Source organism: Electrophorus electricus, chromosome 6 (genome assembly GCF_013358815.1).
Source record: "Electrophorus electricus isolate fEleEle1 chromosome 6, fEleEle1.pri, whole genome shotgun sequence".
NCBI classification, from domain to species: domain Eukaryota; kingdom Metazoa; phylum Chordata; class Actinopteri; order Gymnotiformes; family Gymnotidae; genus Electrophorus; species Electrophorus electricus.
Window position 1 is genome coordinate 10,596,974 of NC_049540.1, and position 16,436 is coordinate 10,613,409.

General features: G+C 40.3%; 3 protein-coding genes across 3 annotated transcripts; all 3 read right to left on the bottom strand.

The window, feature by feature from the left end:
• Positions 1 to 5: 5 nt before the first annotated feature.
• On the bottom strand, positions 6 to 6,098 carry senp3a (SUMO specific peptidase 3a). The gene is made up of 11 exons (XM_026998429.2): positions 5,932 to 6,098; positions 4,322 to 5,084; positions 2,847 to 3,011; positions 2,448 to 2,559; positions 2,205 to 2,352; positions 1,904 to 1,951; positions 1,597 to 1,674; positions 1,301 to 1,438; positions 1,091 to 1,174; positions 881 to 931; positions 6 to 744 (listed from the first exon to the last, which is right to left on the bottom strand). The coding sequence occupies exons 2-11, from the start codon at positions 4,986 to 4,988 to the stop codon at positions 634 to 636; spliced, it is 1,602 nt and encodes a 533-aa protein (XP_026854230.2). The 5' UTR covers positions 4,989 to 5,084; positions 5,932 to 6,098; the 3' UTR covers positions 6 to 633.
• Positions 6,099 to 7,449: 1,351 nt separating this feature from the next.
• plscr3a (phospholipid scramblase 3a) lies at positions 7,450 to 11,727 on the bottom strand. The gene is made up of 7 exons (XM_026998550.2): positions 11,602 to 11,727; positions 10,406 to 10,513; positions 10,134 to 10,176; positions 8,449 to 8,669; positions 8,009 to 8,170; positions 7,666 to 7,824; positions 7,450 to 7,572 (listed from the first exon to the last, which is right to left on the bottom strand). Exons 2-7 carry the CDS (start codon positions 10,484 to 10,486, stop codon positions 7,513 to 7,515), a joined length of 726 nt encoding a protein of 241 aa, XP_026854351.2. The 5' UTR covers positions 10,487 to 10,513; positions 11,602 to 11,727; the 3' UTR covers positions 7,450 to 7,512.
• A 113-nt stretch (positions 11,728 to 11,840) lies between these two features.
• phf23a (PHD finger protein 23a) lies at positions 11,841 to 16,203 on the bottom strand. The gene is made up of 5 exons (XM_026998591.2): positions 15,636 to 16,203; positions 14,811 to 14,842; positions 14,474 to 14,566; positions 13,698 to 14,268; positions 11,841 to 13,507 (listed from the first exon to the last, which is right to left on the bottom strand). Exons 1-5 carry the CDS (start codon positions 15,661 to 15,663, stop codon positions 13,314 to 13,316), a joined length of 918 nt encoding a protein of 305 aa, XP_026854392.2. The 5' UTR covers positions 15,664 to 16,203; the 3' UTR covers positions 11,841 to 13,313.
• Positions 16,204 to 16,436: the final 233 nt, after the last annotated feature.

Sequence of the window (16,436 nt, forward strand, 5' to 3'; positions counted from 1 at the left end):
ATACAGAGTGTTTATATAATTTTTATTAGTTCATTTTACAACATTGTATGCATCTCAAAAGATATAAAACAGTTAATTTACAGCTGCTCATTTTGCACTTTGAACACACAAATACAGTAACAACAAACAATAGTGACCAAAAGAAAACAAGAATATAGTGTCGTGGTCCATACTGACTCTGTCCTCTAGTAATATGAATATCATTTCTTTATAACATATGCAAGTCTTTTCCCAACCCCTACATTTTCATTACCATTTAGCATACAGGTTACTGACATCAATAACAAGAATTTTTTTTTTTAATTGCCAAGATGATGGCTGGCACAAAATAGAATAGACCAACGAGAAGGTTTCTTTTATCCCGTCCCCATCAGAAAACACGATGTCCTCTTGAATTTTGTCCCATTAACCAACAGCAGGACATGGAGAGCAAATAGTGAGGACATCATTAAAGTCAAAGAGTTTAAAAAATAGAAAGAAAAAGAGCTGATGTGTTTGAAGGATGAATAGTCACTCCAGACAAACAGTCTCTCTCATGTCTGTCCACCACATATGGGGCAGGAAAGTGACACGGATGGAGAAGTGATACAAGATGGCCTCTTCTCATTCTTGTTCCCAGAGTCTCCTGTGGCATCACAGAGAGAGTTTGCAGTGACATAGTTCTTTGTACATCTGTCTTCGGAGTTTGGGCATGTCCTGCTGGCCAAAGCTGAAAGGTTGCTCCAATGCCAGGCACTTACAGTACTGCTCCCGGGAGAACCAAGCAGGCCAACATTGGGAGAGACAGACATATAAGAGCGATAGACAGAAAATTGTTATATGACCACACTAAATGAATACAAACAAAAGAGAAGGACAATTGTGAGAACACATGACTCACCTGGAGAACAAAAGCCCCACAGTCACTGTCATTGTTCTGCCTCGCCACATTCTAGAACATTCCAAAAGGCAGAAGAGTGAACCTCATTGACACACTCACCATCAAGCAAACAATATGCAATAATTATACTCATTCACACTCTCTTTCTCATGTGTACTCACACACAAACACACCATTCACACACAGGTGTCATAGTGGTGTCCTATGTACCATTTTAAAGAGGCCTTTCCAGCCTATGTAGAAGTCCTTCTGCTCCCTCTTGATTGCCTCTGCTAGCAGGTATTTTGCAATATGCTGATAAGAGATACGATGATGTGTAGCAATTAGCCAATGAGACACATCCCCAGATCTTTAGCCATCCACGAACGACCAAGGAAGTGAACCGAAGTTCATAAAGGAAGGAACAGGAATGCCACATACCTTGGGACAGCGTCGGTTGAGAGTCCGCTGGGAGTCAAAGTAGGTGATTGTCCGTTCAGGAATGTTCACACACACCAGAGACCAGTGAACCTCCAGGTGTATGGGAATCAGCAAATACTTCTTTTGAAAAATGTCCACCTGTGTAAAGACAGTAAACACATAATAAAAAAAAAAACAACAACCTTGTTTTTAGTAAACCCCTATTCTATGTATATGTTTATTACAGGAACAAAACATATTTCAAATACAGGTAAGATCACCAAGATATAGACACACAGACACCATACAGTACTAACATTTTTTGTCCACCGTTTGACACCTTCATATCCTTTTGTCCTCAGCTTATCATAAAAAAAGCTGTTGAAAAAGTAAACCTGGAACAGGTGAAAAAAGGAAGGAAAAATGTTATATGGATAGACTGCACTAAACATACAAAAGAAGAGGGAAATCAGCCATATTTAGCCATGCAGGAGCACTACCAGCATTTTCCTCTGTCTGTAGACACTAAAATAAAAGATCCACAGAATGGTATTGTGCACATCAAAACCGAACCTCTTAAAAGGCAATAGGAAGGAATGACCATGTGTGAAGGGGTCATCTTACCCGATCGGTAACAGAATCCATGACCAAATCCCCATACATGTTCATGACCTAAAGGGAGTAAGTTATTAACACCAAACACACTGCTCAGGACAAAGACATGACACAACGGTTGTTTTACCATGGTCAAAAATAAACCAGGCAGCACACAAAAAAATCCGTATGATTTCAGAACACAAAAGAATTAGTAAGAAATCTTTAATCAAATGAACAAAATATAAAAAGACTTGGTCAATTATGTTTTAGGCTGAATATCATGATGAGATTTAAGTTTTAAAAGCTTAAAAGGTTGCAAGAGACTCACCTGGTCGTTAAGCCAATTTTGGCCATAGAGAGTGCTTAGATCATCCATGGTGAGAACGTGACGTTTGTAGTTTACGCGGAATTCTCGCATCATGGCTGTTCCAGACATGCGCTGGTAGGACTGCATTAGATGTTGCACCATCACTTTCCTGAGGATGCACAGAGGTGTTCAATGCAATCTGTGCAACTTTATTGAGAAATTGAGAAAATAATGTGTGTGTGTGTGTGTGTGTGTGTGTGAGACCTATGGGGGCTGGAGAAACTCTCGTTGAAGATGGCCTGCAACCTCTCCACCACCTCATCCACGTGGATGGGGATCAGGCTCCCATACTGATGTAGGAACTCATCTAGAATGCCTGAGAAGGAGCCACACAAAAAAGCTCAATGCTTCATTCCAAGTGTAGGAAATTTGTCCTTTAAACTGACATTCAAACAATGCTAGTGTGACTCGGAATAAAGGAAAAAAAAAGTATTTGTTAGCTAAACAGGCTTTCATTTATCATTGCCCTTATCAAATCAATAGCTGGTGGAATATACACAGATATTACTAGACAGATGGCTGGATTCTCTGGAGTGACTAGGCCAGACTTTCTAGACACACCCTTAGGGCACTCACTCATGTTCAGAAACCCCTCACTCCTACCTTGTACACAAGAGATGTGCTCGCTGCTCAGCTGGTTCTGAGGCGGGGGCCTGTCGCGTGGGGTTGCTAGGATCCCGGAAGGGGAGTTGCGGTCCTCCCGGTTTGCCAGGTTTGCTCCATGACTTCCCTCTTTCCCAGCTGGGAGCCCATTGGCCCCATGTGGGTCTGAGGAGGGAGGCAACAGACAATGATGGCTTGGGCGGTCTGCTGGTTCACTCTGTGGTGCACAGCTCATTACAGGGCTCCTCCTGAGCAGGGCTGGGCTCCATCAGCACTGAGAGTCATGTTTTAACAGGAGGTCCAGCTATAAAAGGCTGAGGCTTTTACTACAGCAGAATAATCTGTCAGCTCTGGCTATGACAGCTCTGCCTTCAGGCTGCCCATGCAAGCACGATTACGCATCTCACCATTTCCATATTTCCTCCCTTATTAGAGTAAGTCGCGTTCACAGACAACCTGTCCCTGGAGTGAGTTTCCCCAAAACAAATAAACAAACAAAGAAACTTGATTTGTTAACTCCTAAGTGGATTTGAGTTGCATTAAATTGGCTTGTCAGTACAAGCAGGTAATTGCTCCTGTGGGATCAAAACATGTCATGTTGGGAAATGCACCACTGATCATTTAGACTCAAGCTCTGCTGAAAGGCCTCAATGTGGGGACCCCAGGGTAGAAGTTACATTTCTGACCCAGTCTGGTCACTGTCCAGGGGCACCACCACAGAAACCTGAGAGGGAGCTTGGCTCTCACTGAAATTGTTTTCTTTTGTCCGTGATCACAAGGCAAAAACTGACAAACAGCTGGATTACAATCTCTGCATCTGACCTCCTGGACTCGGCTCACATCTGCCTTTGTGAATTCTCAAAACAACATGAAGGTCTTGTTGCAGGAGTTACTATGTTAACACATCAGTTTGTCCTTTCATTAGAGGAGTTTTGAATGGCCAAACAGTGTGACATTTAGTGACAAAATGTGCAGCCTGAGCATATCATCAAAATGAGTTTTCAGTCTTTCTGGTACAAATTTTAAACATCTGGCAATTTCATTAACTGGCAATCTATACAAAGCATCTCTGGTCTATATAGCCATGGCAATGCACAGGCTTCTATGGATGAAACACTTTCTATTCAAATATGGGATGTACCCTGATGTCGTAGTTTATCCTGCTATGTTTCTTAAGGACCTTGGCAGGTGCAGCACAAAAATACCTAGATGACAGGGCCCACAACAGTACTTCCACACTGTCATTTTATTTCCCCCAAGATTTGGCACTATTGTAAGGAAAACAAACAAAAACAAACAACAAAAACAAAACAAAAAATGACCATCACCCTGATAACATTTAGGAACTGCTGACACCCCTCCTCACAGCACAGAGTGCCACCGTTCCTGTTCCACCACTGTACACTACAGCGCTCCTCAACTCCTTCCCAAAAAAATACTGCAGAAGTATCCAGCAAACACACAATGAAACTTACCAGGCACAACAGCTCCCCTGTCACCTCCATCTCCCCTGCAGTCGTCTGCCTCTCCATTTGTGAGCGCACTCACCGGCTGCCTCTGGCTCAGCTGGCGCTCTGGGCGTCGGCTTCTGCTCCACCTGCGGACACTCCTGTAGCCTAGAGTCCCCGCCCACTTTGCCCGCTGGCGCCAGGTGCGCCACTGCTGGGCCAGACGATAGCGAATGTTCACACACCTCCGAGCCCTGGGCCACCAGCGAGCCAGCCTCCTCATCCCTAGTCCAATGAGGCAAGTCTGGGTAGAGTAGCGAGGCGAGTTCCTGGCTACGGGGCCTACCTCCCTCTGTGCAGGCAGCAAGGGCTCCGCCTTCCCCCAACTCTCGTCGCCTTCATCATTCCACCTGAAGCCCTTGTCGACGACTTCTTCTACCTCCTCTTCCATTTCTTCATCATCTTTGTCCTCGTCGTCATCAGGCACTGTGTACTCCGTACCCCACGTGCCGATGTCCTCTCTGTGTCCCAGTTTGAGCTGTGCAGGTCTAAGGGCTTGGTGGCCTGTGACGGGGTCCATAAGATGGCCGCCTCTGATGGCACCCCCGCCGCTGGCGGGGCCCTCGTCCCCTGCTGTTAGTGTCAGCTCATTGGACCAGTGTGTCTGAGCCAGCCCGCTACCACTGTCTCTCATGGTCCAAGAGCACCCCACCACCTGCGCCAGCCTGCCGCCGGACTATCACAGCACAGGCAGAGCCAAGAGGTTATACTTTTACAGGAGCAACTCAGACTGCAAATAAATAAGAAAAAAAAAGAAAGGAAGAAACAATGACCAAACTGATATGTCTCATGCTGAGGGCTTTTTGACAAGATATAATGTAATTTTAATAAGGTTCTTAGAAAACAGTAATAAAGTTATAACTTGAAATAACGCAGGTAAACATTAAGAAAAGCCTCGTTTCAACTGCGAAGTATGAAGACAAACAGGAGCAGCGCTTTAAATCAAGCTGGATTAATTGTTGCGGTTCCTATGAAAGCACATCCAAATAAGGACAATAACAGGTCTATAGTGTAAGGTGCTCCGATCGTGCAAAAACTACGCTCATTATTACCCTAACTGTTGAATAGCGTATCCCAATTGCTTAGCATAATAAACGGTTCCGGGATAACTTCATCCAGTTATTATCAATAGATAGTTTAGCTATCTTGGCTGCTAAGAGTACGCTATCTAGCTAGTAAAGATGTGCATATTTATGTAGTCTTATTCGGGCCATGTATTTCTCTAGTCATCCAAAGAGCGATATACCGGCACATTAGTTGCTTGACCCCGGGAACACACATGTGGATGATTCGCTTTGTTCACTTATTTTCCTCTTTATTTACTCCTAAGTGGAAGTATCTGTTTGCTTCACGCATTCGCAAAAAAACTAAGGATTTGGTATTCAACCCTGACTTGGTACTAAGGGTTGTAGTTAGATAACAAAACATATTTCTAACTAACAAGAGAGCTGCCTACCTACCCAGCGATAGCTACAGAAGGCATTCTAGCGGGTGCACCAGGCAACACCACGAATGAACGGCCTCTAGTGTGTTCGGTGGGCGAAAGAAATGGGGCACCGTAAAACCTAAATACTCACCGTTTTACTCCAGCGTCCAACCAAAACCCTTGGCGTCGCCTTCCAATGTGATAATTGCATGTATTATCTCGGCGAGCGATAGAAACAACATAGAAATTCACGCTTATTTTGAATTTTGGCTCATTCATTGAGACCTGGCGCTTCTTTAGAGCGAAAACACTCTTCTTCCGCCGCTTAACAATGATGTCACCGCAAAATATTTGCATGAGCTTTAGGTTCATTAAAATCGTACAGCTGTTTGGGCGAAATTGGTAAGTGAGAAATTAGCTAGAAACAAAATAAAAAAATATAATTATAAAAATTAAAATAAAAAAAATATATAATAAGTTAAGCTTGGAGAAGTGTTTTCCCGTTTCGTTTGTTAGTTTGTTTAAACTAACACTCTTTAAAAATGGACAGAACTAATGGAATGTAGCCAGACTTCATTCACATGGGTTGGTGGAAAGTGAGTTCTTCGGTCTGGATACGAATTGCACGATTCTGAAAGTAACTAGAATAACTTTAGTCCTTGCTGACACTGAAAAGTGTCAGTAAATTAATCAGAAAATAAATCTGCAACTTGCACAATTATAAATATTGTAATAGGATCCCTCCCCTTTTCACATTTCGCAATCAGGATTCAAGATGGAATCTCTGTTCCTAAATACAAGTGTAGAAAAATACACATCAAATTACAAATTCCTAAAACACTATAGGCATATAAACACATAAAAAGTATAAAAGTCAGTTTACAAATAAGTCTTTTAACTGCTCAGGTTAAGTTCTGATTTTTAATGCAGTGTTTTAAAAAGGTGCATGAAACATTTATTTCACAAAATCATGGAATTGATACAGGTAATTTTGAGGTCATTTTGATGATATGCTTTTTCTAGAAACCAAGAACTGTCTATGGAAGGTTTTTCAGATCATACAAACAAGTAAGATTGTCAAAATCGTCCCCCTTTATAATACAGTGCAAAAATCAGAAGAAGAAAAAAAAACCACCCAGATTTTAAGGGATACATTGGCAAGTATTTAGTGTGACCTCTCCTTACACGTAAGCAATAGCAGGAACCTGGCTCACTTAAAACTAAATGGAACAGAACCTGAATGGAATGATATCAGAAGATTACTTCAGAAAACTTCAGATCTCCCCAAAATAGTTCAAGGTGTGCTTAGTGCCAAGGGAGGTCACACTAAATACTGACTTTTGCCTGTACATTGCCATTTTGTTGTGAAAATTGTGTTTTTAAAAAAATTATGTACATATTTCCTGCGTTTTCTGTATGTATCTTAAGAAAGCGACTGAGAGGTAATTATATATGGACATTATTCCATTGTTGAAACAACAAATTTAATGGTGGCCTAAGACTGTTGCATAGTGTGCAATTTTATATATATATATATATATATATATATATATATATATATATATATATATATATATATATACATACACATACATACATACATACATACATATATATATATATATATGTATGTATGTAATGTATATACATATATACATATACACACACACACACACAGTATCCATCATGAGATTATATATTCACATTACAGTATTACAGTATTCTGTCATTTTCATCCAAATACACTGCACCGCTGACCTGAGTCTCCAACATTTTCAAAGAACATGAAATCCTGTGAAGAAAATCATGAAATGAATGAATATCCTAATGAACAACTGGGTGAATTAATAATTGAATGAACTAATGAGTGTGGTCAATCACTCACTATGAGGAAGCAGGCTCCCAGTAGAACAGCCTTCATCTTCACATCCAGGTCCATGGGGAAGCTGATGCCAAAGTTATCAGCATCAGTCAATCCCTCTTTTATTAGACCACTCCACTGTTTACTGATGCGGCCAATCACATGCCCATCCTTGCCCTTCACCTGAGAATAGTGAGGAAGCACAGATATACAGGGATAAAGATAAAAAAAGATATCAAAATGTCAATGCTCACACTGCACTGCTTTATGGAACAGTAATTAAAGCGCTCTCATTTTCTGCAATTTCTACTTCTGTCCCCACCCTCACACATGCACACACAAACACCCCTCAGGCTGAAGCACACACATCAAAGTCGACATCACCACAGCAGCTGATTGCACACAGAGGGCCCTCGATAGTCAGCAGCGTCTCATTGGCTGTCCCCAGGAGGGAAAGCTTAGGCAGAAATGGGTGCCAGTTCTGAATCACGTAGCCTATTGTAGTCCCTGGGGGGGCCTGGACCTCCATCTGGGATCAACACAACAGGCATCTCAGCTGGGCCGGGGGGACGACAGAATATGCATGTCTTTCTACACATTGATATAATGAAGGTATTTTAACATTGAAAACAGAGCTCATGGAGGTGTGTCATTTCTTTTAGGAAGAACGTTTTTCTTTCTAAATACCATCAAAATACTGATTGTTCAAGTGATAAACCTGTCATTGTCATATCTTACAGCATGAATATCAAATAATTGACTCTCTGCAGCGAAAAATGGAAAGAATGAAACAAATGAACTCCACACCTCTTGCAGACAGCAGGGGCACATGCAGGAAGTGCAGCGGAATGGCTTAATAAGGTGAATCACTTCCTGGTCGTTTTGATCCTTGATCTTGAGGTCAAAGCTGCGCTGGGGGCCACAGCAGTTGCGCGTGCAGCAGTCATTTTGCTCCTTGGCACTGTAGATCTTCTGACCCATGCTGTTCTTTATTTCATATTGGTTATTGGTCTCAAACCCAATAATAGCTGGAAATAAACATAGCAGTCATAGAAGTGCAAGTTCAGTCAGAGTGGCTATGAAGGAGGCTTAAGAGAGTTAATTCGACATCAGATGTTCCTTTAAATCTTCTACAAAAACCAAGCCATTTTTCCTGTCATGTCACTGAACTATAGTGCCTATCCCCTTAAAGATAATCAGATTACAAATTACAGCTTGTTCTAGCAAGCATTTTTCATTGCAAACCAATACGCTGTTAAAGTAAATTTTTAAAGTCAAAAATAATTATTTGTCAGTCTTTAAAAAAACAACATTAAAACTGAAAACTGCTGCTTGCATTAGTATTCAACCCGTCAGACTAGTACTAGGTAGAACCACCTTTTGCTGAAATAACAGCTTTACATTTGATGGGGCAAGTTTCAACCAGCTTTGTCTGGGAATGATTTTCACCAATTCTTCCTGGCACTTTTGCTCTAGATTGTTCAGGTTGACTCTTATGGACTGCAGTTTTCATCAGTGCCAGATTCTTGATCAGACCGAGATCTGGACTTTCACTTGACCATGTTGAGTCCTTTATTTTGGACCATCCATCTGTTCTTCAGTTCTAGTTTTACAGGTTTTAAGAACCTCAGTACCTGCTGAGGAAAAGTATCCCCACAACATGGTGCTGCCATCTTCATGGTTTACTGTTGCTTTAAAAAAATCTTTTTTTTTTTTTTCCAATTTTTTTTTTTTTTTTTTTTTTTACAGAGGAATAGGCAGCATAGCTTTGGGCAACACATAGCCTTTCAAATTTTTCCCATAAAACCTCCATTTTTTTGTCTGACCACAAAAACATATGACATTTTATTGGATCACTCTATTGCTTTCTGGAAAACTCCATACATGTTTGATGTGATTTATCTTCAGTAATGGCTGCTTTAAAGCCAACACTCCATACAGTCTGGGTTGCATGTTATTATTATTGTGACCGATGCACCTTCACTCCAGTCTCAGCCACTCCTTCAGAGTGATTGCTGGCCTCTCTGTGGGTTCCTTCACAAGTCTCCTTCTTGGTCTGACCCTGAGATTGCAAAGACTTAGGCAGTACCTGGGCGATATGGGGCAGCTTCCATTTCTTCACAATCCAACAGTGCTCAATGGGCTATCCAAACACTTTCGTATTATTTTGTAGCCTTTTCCTGTGTTATGCATGGTTTTTACTTTTTCTCTAGATTCCTTAGAATGCTCTTTGATCTTAATTAAGCTTTCCCTTAGACTCAGTGTGAACAGTGGTACTTGAATTTATGGGGTCTTTATCTAGAAATTGTGTGTTTTGTTAATAATTCACAGGTATAATTCACCTTGTTACATGAACATTCACAGAGCTTAGCACATGGTCTTTTCCAGAAGGACATACATATTTATCATTTTGACAGTATGTGTGCCTGCTGGGAATCAAACCCAACATATTTATGTTGTTAGCACCTTGCTCTAACTGTAAATGTGTTTACCTTCAAGAAGTTCAATCTTCTGGTGTACCAAGATCTGATCAACCTGCAAATAAAGCAAGGGCCAACAGGAATGTAATCAGTGGAAAACTATGTATGATTAATCCCACTGAAGCAGCCTACCTTAACCCATCATAAAACACTGTATGACTTTCCCTTATCTTTTAGAACAGCCACTAACTTATAATAAACCTCAAGTTATACATCATTTTATAATGCACAGATGCTGCTGCAGCCCACAAATGGTCAATAGTAGATTTTTTTTAAAGACAAACCTGTGCTAGATATTCCAGTCCAGGGGGCACAGCTCCTGGGTTGTAATTGGGTACTGTAAAAGTGTATTGTGTGTTGTCCATGTTGCGACATAAAAGTTATACAGCCAGCTAAAAGAACAGATAAAGGCAAACGTGAACCAAGAGGGAAGCAATCGATAGAAAAATTAAGGCACACATTTTTCATTTACATTAACAAAAAGTATGAAGGGTTAAGAAAGTTAAACATTGTGTAACCGAAAAATGATAAGGAAAGGATAGCAAAGAATAAATGCCACTGTGGTCTCCATCTTTCACGAAGTTAACGTAGGCACTACTTTAGGCCCAGGCGTAGTTTTTTTTTCTTTGGAGGGTGGGGTGTCTGCCCAATAATTCCTGCTCACACTACTTATACAATGTGTTAGGTTGGGTGGTGTTTACAGTGTATCCCCCCCAAAAAGTTTAAATGAAGCCTACACCACTGGATTTTAAAAATAAAGGAAACAGGATTCTCTCTTCTTATTCTTCTATTTTTATTTAAACCAGTGTTATGAGGCTTCTTTTATATAAATTAAAAATCCACTTAATTATGAAGACCTAAATTGTCCTTACACACCCTAGCTGTTTCATAAGTGTACATTTCAAACTGTAGTGGCCCTATGTTCCGGTAATTGTTTTCTGACTAAAGTATCAATGCAGACCAAATGCTACATGGGTGACAGGCTATTCTCAATACTGTAACACTGATTGGCAATTATGTGGTTGCTAGCATTCAGCTGGTTTATTAGTTGCAGCATTGCTATCTGGTCATTGGTGAGCCTGTGGTCAAAAACTGACCACTGATGATTGGCTGGAGGATGGTGAACACAAACTGATCCATGGCAACAAATGGCCTACACTGTAAATGTACACCTAAAGTGGGTCTACTGACACTTGGGAGGCACAATTATTCATTCACATTGCTCAGTATTTCAGGGAATAAATACACTTTATAAGTGTTAACTTTTAGATGGAATAGTTTCTCAGGTAAATGCTCACACTCAAAAAGCAATAACATTCAAATGTTATTTATCCATTTTATAATTCTAATATTAAAAAGATATACATCTATTTACTGCATCAAACAGACTTGCCTTTTATGACATTCAAGAGTTAAAAGTCTGGAGAAAAAAAAAGAAAAAAAAAAAAAGATTATTAAGGTTAGATATGGAAACACTTACCTCTGGTCTGTATCCAGGTCCCTCTGACAGGAACACTACCACAAAACAGATAAGCAGTTGTTCATCCACCGATATACGTCAAAGAAGGAGGAGTGTGAGAGTGACCCTACTCCTGCACTAACAAAACTCACCACTTTGCATGTTGCTAAATCGCCAGAGACGTCACTCTTCCACTCCAACCTGAAGCAAGCTTTGATGAACAAAGTCCAAAACCACATAAAATGAAGCTCAACAAAACATTCACTTTAACAAAAGGTAATTTATTTAAATCTTTACTAAAGAGAATGGACAAAAATATAGTATTTACTCTTCTAGGTCCAGTATATAGTCTTACATTTGTACACAGAGCTGCATGGAGGAAACCATAAATATAGTAAGATGAGTTTGGTGATAGTACAAGAGACTGACCCATTCAACACTGCTAGCAGAATTAAAGAAAAAATGACTTTCACTGTGAATGAGACCAGATAAACAAAAATGACTCTAAACAGCTTCTGAACATACAAATCAAACATATAACCTTTAATCTCATATCTCAAACAAAACATCACAATATTGACAAATAAATTACAATCACTCAAAAGGAGGGGGAAGAAAAACAAACCAAAAACCCTCAAGGGAGCCTGATCCTTCTAGCTCTGCTTGCTATACATCTTAATTTCCTCTCCTGATGATGTCCAGTTTATTATTATTATGACAAACACTTCTGAAGAAAAATTAGTCAGTCAATGAGAACAACTGTAAGGCCAACTTTTGTTCCAGTCCTAGGAATAGGAAATTAGTAACCATGCCACATATTTGGGAAATGTGATTTCAAGTTCACTGCATTAGCCTCTATGATAATTAAAATACATTACTTAAATGCATTACTTAAAAGCAACTAGGGTGCAGAATTTAATTAAGTCATGTCATAGATGAAAATAAGATAAGATGACACACCCATCAAACTACATGCTTCTGAGCTGATTAAATGTGAGCAGTTTAGCCATGATTCTGTACATAAACCCCCCCCCAAAACAAACACTGAACCATAAAATTTACACAACCTGAAAAATGCCTTTTCTATTGACCTGATGTGTGCATACACCTCTTCCGAACATAAAATCATAACCTACACTTGGGTGTTGACAAGACATTTTTCGATTCCATTTATGACGGCAGTTCTTATGATGAAAGCAGGCATGACTGGAGTGTACCCAGGAATTTGTGTCATCAATTAAACAGGCAAAATAATATACTGAAATATAGTGAAATGCAGTGCAGGATATCCAGGGAACATCAAGAACTTCCTATACACTACAATGTGGTTAAAAATTTGACATAACATGCATGTCCTAAATATTAGGTTTTAGAAACAGGGAGCAGAACCCCAGTATAAGCCCTTGGTTCATACAAATAATTAAAGATGTAGTGATTTATTCACGCTCACAGTTTTCAGACACCCCAATATAGCAAAAACAATCTTTGAAATCATAGATGGACTACAGCCTGAACCTTGCTGTAAGAGAACTACCAATTGGCTGAAACTGCTAAGTGAGGCACACTAACAAAGTACTATTAGCTGAGTGACAATTCCCATTTTTAATATTCAAATGATATGTTGATGTGCATTTGCAGAAGGATGGCCTTTTGTTCATGAGAGGTAAAAGTCTTTAGCAAGGAAGCAAAGGCCTAGAGCCTCAACACACACACACACACACACACACACTCACTCACAGGTCTTTTTTGTGTGAAGAGCTGTGGGAGTCCCTACACCGGTGGCAGTAGAACACATCAGGTACATTGTTCTTCTTAATCTTGGCACAGGAGAGATGAACCCACACACCACACTCATCACACTCTATCATGGGTCGCCCTGCAAAGGGCTTCCCACAGTAACAAGTGATCAGATCCCATGAGTCATCCCCTATATTCAGGGAACAGAAAGTTAAGAGCTTCAGATTAGGTCCGTCATTTGTTGTATGGATCCATCAAATATTCTGTGTAATGAAATAACCCCTTAGGCAAAATTAGGTGAGATTTATGCACATGTACATTCTGAACTTTGTTGACTGTATTCTTCTGGATTCTAAATATAACGCAAGACACACACTTACCAGCCTCCACCATTATGTCCTCATCAGCCACCCATGTGTCAGTCTCACTGGAACTGAGATCCCGCTCCCTTGTAAACTCCTGCTTAAGTCCCCCCCCATGGAAAGGCACAGGCTGCTCCATTAGGCCCTCCTCAAGTCCAAGCTCCTCCCCACTTGAAGGACTGGAGCTTGTAAAGTCTCTCTCAGCCTTTGGGGACCGTTTCACTTTCTTCAGTCCTCCTTTAGCCTTGTTCAACTTTCGGCAACGTCTGATACTACTCTCTGCCAGGTCATTTCCTCCTTTGCCCTCTAAAGAGTAGTTCAACCTTTTCTCTCTCTTCTTGTCAGCTTTGCTGTGTGTCTTTCGCTGGCAGAGTGTGTCCTTCAGCCTAATGTTTTCAAGCAGAGAGTGGTCTGAAGATGGCTGCTTCAGTCCCGTACTGCTGCTGTGGGGCGGGCCTTTGTGGATAAAGCTGTGTGTGGGGCAGCAGTCAGGGAGACTGCCTGTCCAGCTTTCATGTAAGGTGTCTTCACCCACTGCTTTGGAAACCCCCACAGGAGAGGTGGATGAGGCCGGTGGCCAGGGGCTCTCCTAAAGCAACACAAAAACAACCATAAAACCACCACCACTTCACAATTACAGCATACACTTAAGGCACATAATTTACTTGGCATAGCACTTGGCTGTTAACAAGTTAAATATGTGCAATTAAAGCTCCATAGCCCCCAGCCTTTTTAATTAGATTTGCATAGTATTTACACAGCTGATAAATAAATGGCATGAGTCTGAAACAAACCTCTTTTAGAGGGGGAATGTATCCGGCATAGGCAAGAACAAAGCTGCAAAACTTATTGAAGTCTTCCACCGTCCTCTTTTTCTTTTCTGGGGGCTGGAAATGTACATTTGTATAAAAAGTACATATATTTTTAAAAACGAGAAGACCTTCAACAATGATAGGGGAAAAAAAACACGGAAAGGTAGAAGTACTTTGTCCACTTCAGAGACATTTCTTTTAGTAAATGGCAAACGTTTATAGACCCCATCCCCCCTGCCCCCATCAACAAGCACATACCATGGGTTTCAAAGCGACAATATTTTGTATTTATAAGGCTAAAACACTATTGCAAACTTACCAATGCCTCCGTTTTGCATTTTCGTACAGGGTCTAAAAACGAGATAGTGACAATGTTGAAATGAAATTCTAGACAGTTGGCCACAAAAACCAGCCTAGCGTACAAAGCACCTTAGCATTTAACTAGCTAGCTACGCATAAACGGTCGTGTCGAAATTTGCCGATGTTGTCATCTAGCTAAGAATGGATATGAATGTTTTCATCTACGAAAGCAATATTAAAATGAATGGTATTTTATTAGCCATCTAGGCTACGTAAGAACAAATTATAGCTAGAAAGCTAACTAAATAGCTAGCGCACCTTACCTGACTATGTTCGAAACTTTGGGCAGGAAAAAAGCCAAAGCAGAAAAAACTTAGAATCATGCTAACCTGGCTATCCAACACATCAGCGAAACCTCAGGGATATTTATCTATATCCCCATCCATATATCTATGTGACTGTACAAACAAACAAACAAACAAACAGACAGACAATAACGTTTAATCATATGCTGGCTAGCTAGCTAGCTAAACTTCAAGACAATTAGCGTTCTAATCGTTATGGCTAACTGTTCATCCGCATGTTAATGAAAGCGATGGCGTTCTTCAATTCACTGTAACACGACTATGATAAAGATTAACGAAATGTTGCTTTATTAACTGTGTTAATGAATCCAAATGGTAACGTTAACTGTCAGGCTGTCTAGCCAACACCTTCCTTTAGCAAACGTCTGTGCCATGGATGAAAAATGTAGAACACTTCAGTTAACTTGGTTGTGCTAGCGAGCTAGTTAACAATGCAATTCTCGGGTTTGACAGTAATGTTAGTGAATGCTCTTTCTTACCTTGGTGATCTGACATGACTCCAAGCATCGCTTGTTTACAAGTAGTTTTTATTTAAATCAGACATTGACGCTAGGTACTAACAATGTATCACGTTAAACTGTTTGATAACGAGTTAGTCCCTCTTGGAAATCAGTCGGAGGTAAAAGTGCACGTAAGCCGTAATCAGACTGATTTAATAAGTAATTATATGGCTAAAATATATCAATTTATAAACGATGTAACAAATAAACTAAGCTGCGCATTCAGTATTTACAGTCAATTTAGCTAGCGTGCTAGCTACTACAGCAAACAAACTAAAAATTGATTAGCTAGCTAGTTAGCATGAGTTTTCCCCCCGACTTCGTTTGATTTTTCGTTGACCACAACTAAACGGTAAGATTACCGCAAAATATGTCAGCTTGGTGACATCAACAACAAATAACAAAATGAAATCGTTTCGAAATCTATCCTGAAACGAGGTCTAATTAAATAAAGCAACGATTTATAGCTAGCATTAGCTAGCTATATAAAGTGCGCGCTGTTCCCGCAAAACCACTTACAACGTCAAACAACACTTTGCACTGTGAAGCCAACCATAACCAAAGACAGTTAGCCCAGCGTGTTAATTTCCGTTTCCTTAAAAGTACTTCAAAATGAAAGTTTAGGGTTGTTGCCAATTAGAGTACAGGTCATGGCCTTGCTCCAATTCTCTACAATTATGAAGTCTCAAAAGTCATAGAGCAAAGGAATTGACCAATTAGTACATGATGCTTTTGTTTATTTACAGTTAAGTATCTTGCAATATTGACATAAGTTCGGAA